At 46.4% G+C, this 11,419-nt stretch overlaps 1 protein-coding gene across 1 annotated transcript in view; it reads right to left on the bottom strand.

The window, feature by feature from the left end:
• LOC106815761 (ATP-binding cassette sub-family A member 5-like) overlaps window positions 1–11,419 on the bottom strand; it is a gene marked incomplete at its 3' end in the record, with an annotated part of 59,677 nt that overhangs the window by 2,047 nt on the left and 46,211 nt on the right. The window contains exons 16-17 of the mRNA XM_014820268.1: window positions 1,130–1,423; window positions 429–689 (exon numbers count right to left, since the gene is read on the bottom strand). Coding sequence (XP_014675754.1) covers window positions 429–689; window positions 1,130–1,423 — 555 coding nt within the window. The remainder of the gene's footprint in view (window positions 1–428; window positions 690–1,129; window positions 1,424–11,419) is intronic.

The raw sequence follows: 11,419 nt of genomic DNA, 5'->3' as shown, positions 1-11,419 counted from the left end.
TATATACTGTATATATGTGATATATAACCCAGACTGCCTATTCAATATAGTGGATAATATGCTTTCGGTTCTTCTTCCAATAGAGATAAATAAACCAATAAAATCTCCTTCAACTACCTATACATACTCGTGGATTGCGCATGCATTGGTGTTAAGAATGAAACTTGAGTACTGTGCAACTATAAACTTTATGCACAACAAAACACAGATGCTAACATTTCATGATTGATAGGAACCTGTTACAAGTAATTTTATACTCTGACGGATTTTGTTTAGTGAAATACTTCTTTGAATTAATTCGTCTGTCAATACCAACATAGGAACTCTGCCTACAAGCAGACAGACAGCTAGATAGATGGGTCCATGCAGTCACCAACATCTCGTAACCACGTGTTATCTGTGGATAGCATCTCCCTGCAGTCACTCACCTCTCTGTCCTGGACTACCTCGCTGACGAATCCTACAGGAACCATCGTCAGCACGACACCGAGGATCATGACAGAGAAGAACGACATATAATCAAAAGTGAACGTCTCTCCCGTCAGGGAGCGCCACGGTTGCACAGACGCCGCGATGGCCGCCGCCGCGTCAGCGCCGAGTGAGCGGAGGCGTGCCGTTGCCACGGCGTTCATCAGTGTTGGCAGCGCGTGCAGCCCGCTGTCATTATAGATGGCGGTCCAGGTCATGTTCTGTAGAAAGGACGTGACGATTATGATATTACATACATATGTTAAGCACGTTTGGATTGCGACTTGATGCAATAATGCAATAATTTGCTCTAATGCCTATAATTTGCTTTAATTGTATTTAATTTTTTTAATTTCAATTTACTATATTATAAATTGAATTAATAATAATTTTAAGAAATTAGCAAAATTTGATTCGTTGAGACCATTATGGTTTTACTATTTATAGGCTGTGCCTTAATATTACGTTTATTTTGTGACTATAACACTATATTCATAGACCATGACATATTTGTTTCTGACACATTTAGTCATTTATCACTACTTGCCTTATGAATCGTTTACTTTGTTTAAACTGTCACACTTACTGCTCTGATTATAACGCATACTAGTAAGCTGTTCACTGTGGAATACAACTCAACAATGCAGAATCTTCCGCTCACCTCTCCCCCCGTGTCAAACTGGTGTACGTCCATCGCCTGGTAGTGCACTCCCACGTTCAGCAGGTCATCATAGTTGCCCATCTGCGCCACGTCTAGACCCTGTGAGGTCAGCCCCGACAAGAGAGCATCCACGCTGGACGGCGACGAGTTCGTGTACAGCACGTCCCAGGCGTTGTAGGTGGCGCTGCGGAACGTGTATTTCGTTGGCTCCTGTGTGGAGAGTGTGGAGGAGGCAGCCAAGGCAAGGCTGACGGCCACGAGCACAGCTGGTATGAAGATGCGTAATAACACCGCCTGCAAGTAAGCAAGGGTGGACCAATGATTCGCACTTTACACATAATACATTGTATATATAGCTGCGTTCACACGAGGATTTCAGTACCGTACTGAGCGTTCACATGTTAAAAATATTCAAGACTTATACGCGGCTTAGCAAGTACCGTACTGAAATACGAGGCTTATTCGGCGAGGAAAGTGATTCCGCGCTGAAACATTCGGCACCACGCTAGCCGCGTATTGTCTGTCGTGTGAACGCAATTCGAGGCCTCTTACTAGCTGTAGTGCGCTTACCTAGACTGGTACCCGTTCGCCCACCTTCACTCCGGTAAGTATCCTTCGCTACACTGACGTACGTGACACGACGTCGTTCGCTACACGACGTTAGTGTAGCGTGTGGAACTGTTAACCGGGTACCAGTCTATATTATACCTAGCTAGCTAAGCCTCGATTCTCGTGCCCCAACCCCAACCCCAACTCCAACCCCCAAAAAACCAAAATCCCCCTTCCACCCCCTCCTAGAAACGGCCCCCTATTCTCCCCCAAACCCCCAAAACGCCTCAAATTTGCCCCCAAGAAATGCAGCTCCCCCAAGGGGGTTACACTTCCCCTATTCCCCAAATTCGACAGTGTTTGCTATAAGCTATGCATCGTGCGCCGACCCACATCTCCCCCCCCACCCACATCTCGTCTCAATATGCCGTCCGATAGATGGCACCACAGTCTTCAAAATTTTATCGTGACTGTTCGCTGGGTGCCATGCATCCGTGCGCCGGCCTATGGATTTGGCGCACGGATGCACAGCTGCCAGCACCGATACTATCGTAGCACGTTCCCGCGGTCGCGTGCGCCTCGCGCGGAACTGCGCGCAACATCCGCGCTCGGCGGTCAGGATCAATGCTTCCTTTGCGCATCGCCTCTCTAGTATCCGGTCTCTCCTCTGGATTGTGTTAGCATGGTATTTCAGCCGAATTCAGCACCAGATAAGTACGGAACCAGCGAGGCCGTGTATCTCGTGTGAACGCAGCTTATATATACACATACATAGTATTGTGAAGTGCACAGCCTGTGGTAAGCGCGTGCACGCGTGCGTGCGCGTCTGTGTGTGTGGATCTATACATTTATTGCAGGTTGCCTAATGATCAGAATGATGATGTGGTCTGCTTTACTCTCTTCTCCTCTCATTACACTCACATGCCCATCCTTGCAAAGTCAAGCCAAGCTTTCCACATAGCGCAATGTAGCTATGTATATATATATTATATACATGATAAATTACATATACATGCATATCTATATAGTAATACTGTAACGGCCGCGTGTAATTTCACGTATCTCCTCCGAAACCGCCGTAAGGAATGTGCCCATTTACTCTTACCGGGGATTCCAACGTGGCGAAGACGATAAGCTATGTCACTAAGCTTTATTTGCATAACAACGTTACTAAAGCAACATTTCAACGACACTTGGGAAATTTTGCCCTAGCAACGGCCGTGCGACCCTTGACGACCGGTCTGATGCAACAATGATATTAAAAATTATTTAAAAATATTTATCCTGCTTGGGTGATCCCTTCGCGAAATATTTCGGGAGTCAATGCAATTTTAACATGGACCATTTATGGAAATTAAAACTTCAACAGAATGACACACACCTAAAACTCACAGACAAGCCACAATTTGGAAATGCTGTCCAGCATGGCGTATGATAGCAATAATAGGTCAAAGAGAGTATATAAACATAATAATTTGGTAGTAAATAGAATTTCGTATTTATTTAGCATTATATTTTATTGAACGCGCTTCAAGTGCCTGTGGATATGCACGTATCATGTGACTGTACATTGAGATGTAACTGTAATTTGTAGACTGTAAAAATGTGATATACGTAGGCTACGTGACTGTAGCTGAGATGCACGTACGTCACTATAGACTATTATGCACGTATCATGTGACTGTAGATTGAGATGCGCGTATGTGACTGTAGATTGAGATGTGCGTATGTGATGTAGGTTGAGATGTGCGTATGTGACTGTAGGTTGAGATGTGCGTTTGTGACTGTAGATTGAGATGTTGCGTATGTGACTGTAGATTGAGATGTGCGTATGTGACTGTAGATTGAGATGTGCGTATGTTACTGTAGATTGAGATGTGCGTATGTGACTGTAGGTTGAGATGTGCGTATGTGACTGTAGGTTGAGATGTGCGTATGTGACTGTAGATTGAGATGTGGTATTCTGACTGCTAGATTGAGATGCGCGTATAGTGACTGTAGATTGAGATGTGCGTATGTGACTGTAGGTTGAGATGTGCGTATATGACTGTAGGTTGAGATGTGCGTATGTGACTGTAGGTTGAGATGTGCGTATGAGACTGTAGGTTGAAATGTGTGTAATGTGACTGTAGATTTGAGATGTGCGTATGTGACTGTAGATTGAGATGTGCATATGCGACTGTACATTGAGATGTGCGTATGTTACTGTAGATTGAGATTTGCGTATGTGACTGTAGATTGAGATGTGCGTATGTGACTCAGACTGTAGACGAGATGTACGTACGTGACTAAACTGAGATGTACATGTACCGTGTACGTGTGACTGTAGACTGATATACATATTGAAGTGATTACAAGGAATGCACGTTTATTGGTTCTTATATTATTATATAATTAGCCTCCTGACTTTGCATTGAAGAAATAGTGTGTCCTGCGTCATCTTATAATATCGATGCACTTCTTTCATCATGCCATCAAATCATTCCGCCAATGTAAAAAGGGTAAAATTTAGATCTTTTAGAAAATTTTACCAGAACCGCAAAAAAACAGCCGCAAATATTTACCAGTTTACAATATGCCACAGTCGACTTTGGCCAAACATTCAACTCCGTGCAGAGCACGGGTATTTGCTAGTTTATATATATATACTGAGTCTATTATACTGTCGGTAGAGTGCTCGATGCATTAAGTTGCAGAGCGTAATTGTAGTCTGTAGATAAATTAAAGACAAGACATCACTTTTAGCTGTTACTCCGAATTTCACGCTTACGCGATCATCAGACAGACTTTAATGAAGAATAAACCTTATATAAATACTATAACCAATATATACATAAATGGCGCTATTGTTTTAGTTATCTATTGTTATGTAGTTCTATAGTTCTATAGTTAAATCGATCTATTGTTTTGCTGGTCTATTGTTGTTCGGCTTTTGACTTTTTTTGTTTGTTTCTAATCTTATTGCCGCCATTTATATCTGATCCGATCTATAAAAACAAACATTCAACAGCAGTTTCTAGACTTATACAGGGGTAGGATAATATATATATATATGTTATATATTATATGTATTATATATATATACATATATATATGTGAAAGCTGACTATTATGCCTTCATGGGAGCACTCGCAATGAATCGATAAACACAGGAATTAGGTAATAAACGGCTTTATTCGGAGACGCCGGCTAACTCACGTCTGCTCACATCAATGTCTGCCAAGCAAGAGGGCGAGAGAGGGCGCGCACTCGCGCATGCGGCAACACCGCGCCACTTCCGACACTAGTCGAAACTAAGCCGCGTCAATACGCCCTCTTTTGAGGAGATGTGCCCCACATCGACATATGCAATCCGCTAAAAACAAGGGGCAACTGCCAGCGGTAACGTTACAAACAGGAGGCAGCTACCCTGCCACTGTCCGGAATACAAAATATAGCACACAAAATTACACAATCCGCTAAAACAAGGGGCAACTGCCCAGCGCGTGAACGTTACAAAAGAAAGTCGCTTCGGTTGTGCGGTAAGCTGGCATTGCCAGCAACGCATGGGCAGTCTCATGCGGCATCACTACGCTGAGTGGGTCGTCGCGCTCGCTGTACAGCTCACGGGGCGGACATAATCGTCCAAGTAGGCGGGAGCATTGACGTCGCCGTCCACTTCCTCGTCACACGTGGTTCGGAGCGGGCTTCGATCAGCGCTTGCAGGCAAACCCATGTCAACACGCGGTTCCCACTCCTAATCAGCATCTCTTCCCCTGGTTGAGCAACAGCTCTCAGCTCGTCCTCTTCGTCTGGTTCCTCGGGGCGGAACAGCTGCTTGCCAGGAAACTCCATGTCAGCGCCACGTCACCTTCGGGAATTCCGTCGTCCACGGCCTCTGCCGCGGGACAGGAGGGGCTGCGGGTGCGGTTGGTTTATCGCATGCCGGACACAAAGTCCTCACCCATCATTGGGAAGAACATCCCGGCAGGGCAGGAACGCCCGGGTCACTCTCTACAGGGACTTCGCTCAAGCTCTTCCGGCTTCTTGATGCGCCAATGGCCTGGGTATTCTCGGTGCCACACACATCTTCAAGCCGATTGTGAATGGACAATAGCCTATGTCGGCTTAGCTGTATCCCACTCGGTAGCGACTACCTGTAATGTGACACCAGGCAGGCCATTCGCTGTCGGCATCCTGTTAACGATGGTATATGGCCCTGGACCATGAGTAGAGCCACATTTCGCAGCGGTGGCGACTTTTATGGATAACTAAAGCCAGATGGTAACGCACACTTCTGCTGCCCCACTTGGTTGGGGTGGTGTTATCGGGCTCCACTTGTCGTACAATTGGCTTTAGATCGGCTTTTCTGGCAGACAATAACTTGCCCGTTTTCGGGCTTCTCGGAAAGCCTCTTGCAGTTTCGGCGATGGTGCTCTTTTGAGTAACTCCCTGCGACCTTCAATAAGTCGCTTTGGTTGGCGCACATCCATAGACAATGTCCGCTCGGTGCAAGCGGGGTTCTCGATCCCATGCGTGCACAGCCTGAAAAATGGCGGACATGCTCAGTCGTCTTCGTGTCACACTGGAGTTGTACGCGCACTGGACTGGGCCAAGGTGGAGATCCCCCAATCCTTGCCGTGTTTGACGTGACCTTTGGCGAGTGGCGCCTCTTTCAGCGTCTCATGAAACCGCTACGGCAATCATGCGTTTCCTTTCGGGATGCATATAGGGGTCGTTCTAGGTCTTCTCGATTCCCAAGCATTGGTGCATAGTTCTGCTATGTCTGACTCAAATTGCGACCTTGGCATCAGAAGAATCGTTTCTGGCCATCCCTGTCTTCACACAAACATAATTGTGCCCGGAAAGATAAGGTCTGCAACGGGTCTTTTAGCTGTCTGGTCCTCATGGCATACATTATTGCACATACTTCGTAAAATGGTCGCCAACACCAAACAGTAGAACGGCTTCACCCGGTAGGCTGTATGGCAGGTTTTGTGCATGTCTGTCGTCTCGCAAGCTGGAGTGCGGTAGGATGCAGGGGAAATACTGTTTTCGCAGTCTTTGTTTGTGCCTCGTTTCATCTCTGTGGATTTTGGCTTACTACGGGCCAACACATTTTAAGGCATGTTCGGAAGCATCCGCAACATCCGTAACTAGTTCCTGCGCCAGTATGAACCGACTCTGATTCTGCCTAAGTCTTTCGGTCGTTCCCGAGCAATGGCGGAGGCTGACACCAGAGCTGAACTTCAGTGTCGTAGGACTTGCGGATCGGAGTCCTGCGTGGCAACCCTTTGATAAACAGTGTTCCTCTTCATTGGGTGGAGTCCACTCCCTGACCAGAATTCGCATTCTGCTATCGAGAAGCGATCAAACTGGCCGCCAGCAGAAGTGATCGACTGTCACGTCCTTCTTTATTTGCTTCCAGCACGGCTTGTTCATCATTCAATACCCAACGTGTGACTTTGGATATTAAGGGGTCTTGCCCTCTGTTGCACCTTAGCACACTTGATGGTGTCCCTGTCCATCTGACGGTAGCGAGTGCTGTGCTCAAACTCCGTTTTCCTACTTGACGCCTACTCTGAAGATATCTTGTGGAGTGGGAAAACCTGTCAGTAAGGGATCATTTGGTGCAATCTTGGAAACCCTAGAGTCTGACACCCACTCCATTCACTATCATTGTATTGTGGCAGGCCTGCGGGAAACCCCTAAGATATTTACCACCTGCTCATTTCGTTCTTGACATCAATACGACGAGGAATTACAACAGTGCCTTATTTAGGGTCCCCTCCAATTTCTTCTTGTTTGTGGTCGGTATGTCTGCGTCTGCCAAACTGCGTTCCCTTCTCACATCCGGGCCGCGTACTGGGATTTCGATGTCGCCCCATGGTGCTTAACTCGTTCATCCAGCGTGTCCTTTTCTGTGGTGACAATCATCGTCCATGTGGAGTTTTGCGTCGTTGCAGCAGTGGCTTATATCGGTGTAATGGTAAACTTTTGCAACCATTAGAGTGAGATGTGGCTTGTCGGCAGACGCCAGACTATTCGGCCACTAACTCCTTGTCTCGTATGTACACCAGTTTCTTTCTCGGTTGTACTTCAGTGCGACTGCTTGTAGGCAATTCCGCGCCTTCCTGTCCATCCTGCACCTTGACTGTAAACACACCCGCCGCAAAATCGGATGCATTCGTGTGCAGCGTGAAAGGGTTTGCCCCATCTTCTGGACAAGACCCAAGATTGGAAAGGCTGACACATCAGTCGACTCTTCAGAGTGTCGAAGCTGCTTGATCGACTATGCATCATCCCACACAAAGGAGGTACTGCTTCTCCGTGAGCTGAATCAGGGATTGGCGACTTTGCAATATCCCTCCGACAGAACGGACGATAGTACGAAGCCAGCGGGCACCGACAAAAACTCACGCTTTATGTACCTGCTTCACCGTCTTTGGCCACGGACCAGTCTTTATCTCTGGATGTTAGATGGCAATTCTGGTATTGATTCCAAGTGGCCTCACGTGGTGTCGCCGAGAAAGATGATGCTGGTCCTTGCAGAAGATGACACTTGCTGGCGGCTAAAAGGCTATCAATCGGCCTTATGTAGGCGTTAAAGGACCTCTTCAGGACCTCACAGATGCTCGTCATGAAAAAACAACATCGTTTTCGTTGAAAATTTGACCAGCATATCAAGATACGTCCGCATGGACCTTCCAGCGTCATGGCCAGCCGGTCATAGCCAACTCTATCAATCTCTGGAACAGCGGAGGTGCATTACAGTAGCCCATAGGGAAGTCCTCTTGAAAACAATACAAGTTTGTCCCAATCAAGAACGCGTTCCCCCTCTTGTCTCGATGGTCTTTTGTTGACAAGGACTTGCAGTAACACTGGGTCAAGTCAAGATTACATGAAGAATGAGCAAGCACCCGACAGGCATTGCTTTAGCTGAGAGTCATCAATCCTGGGCAAAGGGTGGGCCATCTCGCCGCGAATGCGGGCAACACGCGCACCTTCGACCAATAGATGGCGAACACTATGCCGCCGTCACATATATGTATATATATACACATATATATACATACATACATATATACACACACATACATACATATACCCTCCTGATATACCACATATATATAAAAATGACTTGTACAAACATTGTCTGAACTTATCAGCACTGGTCTCATAACTATACTCTAACGAGTAGACGGACTTCATCTATCGTATCCGTGCCACGAAAATTCACTCCTACTCTCCGTAAATAGCGCCACATTAAGCCCCCGTCCCGTCCGCAACTTAACACCAACTATGCACTGCGCGCGCGTAAAAGTTTCGCGCGAGAAAACGCGTTAGTTTACGTCACACGCTGCAGCACTCCGCCGCCGACGCTGCCGCGGATAGGATGCTGCCGTACCATGACCTCCTTCCACGTCCCCGCGTGGGTGACCCTCCCTGTCAGCTCTTTCTCTGTCGTGGCTGTACGTGCGGTGGTGGTCGTCGCTCACTGCGCGTCGCTGTCCGGGGATGATCTGGCCGTCGTCCACCGTCAGACGCGAGAGCATGCCGTTGTCGACGCCGTTGTACATAGCAACGGTGACCACCGCAGCGGCGGCGGCAGTTGTGACATTTCTCGCTGGGGTCGAGACTAAGGATCTAGCAACAGTGCCCGTGCACGCAGGTCGAGGCGACGGGCTCAGCTGTGGTAGCGTGGGTCGGATGTTAAATCGCTGTGAATTCTCCAGCTTCTCCTGTGCTTTTTGTGTTCATTAAGTAATACTTGTTCTCGTGGTGGCACTTCGAAATTAGTTCAGATCTTTTGTTGAGGAGCCTGGCTTTATCGGCTTTAGTGATGTAAAGTTTTTCTGCTAAACAGAGATTGTATATTTTGCAGATGTTGTTGTATGGGCTTGATGAAGTGATGATTGACCAGTTAATTGTATAATTTTTCTTGTCGTCTTTGAGTTTCCAGGTGTGGTTTGAGAGTTCAGTGCTGTTAGCATATTTTCTGTTTCGAAATGATAGCTTGTGTTGAATGTGTCGTTGTTTAAATGTTCCCTCTGTACGTCCGATGTAGTTATTTGCTGTGGTGTCTTCATCTGTAGTTACGCGTGCGTTGTAGACTAGGCTGGTTGAGAGGCAGTTATTGTCAAGTAGACATTGTTCTTCTTTTCGGCAGTTGCATACGTTCTGGGAAGGGGTGGGGTTGTCGCTGGTTATTTTCTTGTTGTGCTTGTTAATTATGGTTGCTATATTTTCCGTGCAGCTGTAACTGACTTTTACGTTGTTCTTGTTGAAGATAGAGTGGAATTTGTGTTCTTCGTGGAAATGCTTCTGGATGAGGTTGAGGTAGGTTTTGCCGATATTAGTTTGGATGTTTTGGCTGTATGGCGGGTTAAACCAGATTATGTTCCTTTTTCTGTTCTTTCTTGCAGGTGCAGATGTGTTGTGGCTGGCGTATGTAAGGTTTTCGGATACAACTATCCGCTTGTTTTTAGAGCTTTTTCGTAGGGGGGCTTAGCTTTGTCAAATGCTTCTTTGCTGCACGAGATGTCTGATATCCTACGGTTGATGGCTGCGGGTAGTTGTGTAATTATGGTAGGTGGGTGGTTGGATTTCGTGTTGATTTGAGTGGCTCGTCGTTTGGTTTTCTGTAGGGGCGGTATGATCCGTTTGTTAGATTAAGTGTGATGTACGGCGGCAGAGTGCTGCAGCGTGTGACGTAAACTAACGCGTTTTCTCGCGCGACACTTTTACGCTCGCGCGCAGTGCATAGTTGGTGTTAAGTTGCGGACGGGACGGGGGCTTAATGTGACGCTATTTACGGAGAGTAGGAGTGAATTTTCGTAGCACGGATACGATAGATGAAGTCCGTCTACTCGTTAGAGTATAGTTATGAGACCAGTGCTGACGAGTTCAGACAATGTTTGTACAAGTCATTTATATATATATGTGGTATATGTATGTATGTCTGTGTATATATGTATGCATGTATATATATATATATATGTACATGCCCGTAGCCAGGGGGGTTCGGCCCCGAGCCCCCACCCCCGAGCAAAAAAAGAAGCCCCCAGGGGTGGTTCGCGCCGGCCGTCAAACATGGCAGATGCTGTGCATTTGTCACTTCAGACTGCTCAGGAAGAGGAGGGGCGTAGAAAAGACCATATAGTCGAAAACATTTTCACTGAATAGGTGTTTTTTTCTTTTTTTTCATTTGAAAATTTACAAGAATTTCACCTCAGGTATGCACCAGATCGTTCCCTTTTAGTGTAATAATTGCAAAATCTTCATCGTGCACAAAATCTCCCACACCCTCCCCCCGCTCGGTCGCTATGCTCCCTCAGAAATTGCCAACATTGAAAAACAAACCCCCCCCCCAATATAAAGCTGGCTACGGGCCTCTATGTATATATATATATATTAATACATAACATATATGTTACCGGTACTTTAATGTGTCTTATCACTATTGTCAGTATAAATACCAGTACCTCGGGGTTCAGGCCCCTGTCTTGTGGTTGTCGAACGCTCACGCAAGTATTTCCAATAACAGCAACACTCCAAATGCAGTTAAAACTTATATATTCTTTCACAAACACACATTGATTTGCAAACACGACTTTCTCTCTTTCTCCCGCGTCACTTCCCCCTCACAACACCACGCCAGCGCCATCTATCGTCGAATAAAACAGATCAACGGAACAACTCTACATAACAATCTACACTAACCGCTACATACTCCCCGCAACAAAAATAATGTCTTCCACG

This window comes from Priapulus caudatus, unplaced genomic scaffold, assembly GCF_000485595.1.
Source record: "Priapulus caudatus unplaced genomic scaffold, Priapulus_caudatus-5.0.1 Scaffold1193, whole genome shotgun sequence".
NCBI lineage: Eukaryota > Metazoa > Priapulida > Priapulimorpha > Priapulimorphida > Priapulidae > Priapulus > Priapulus caudatus.
The sequence above is the reverse complement of the archived record's forward strand: the minus strand, read 5'-3'. Positions and strand labels throughout refer to the sequence as shown.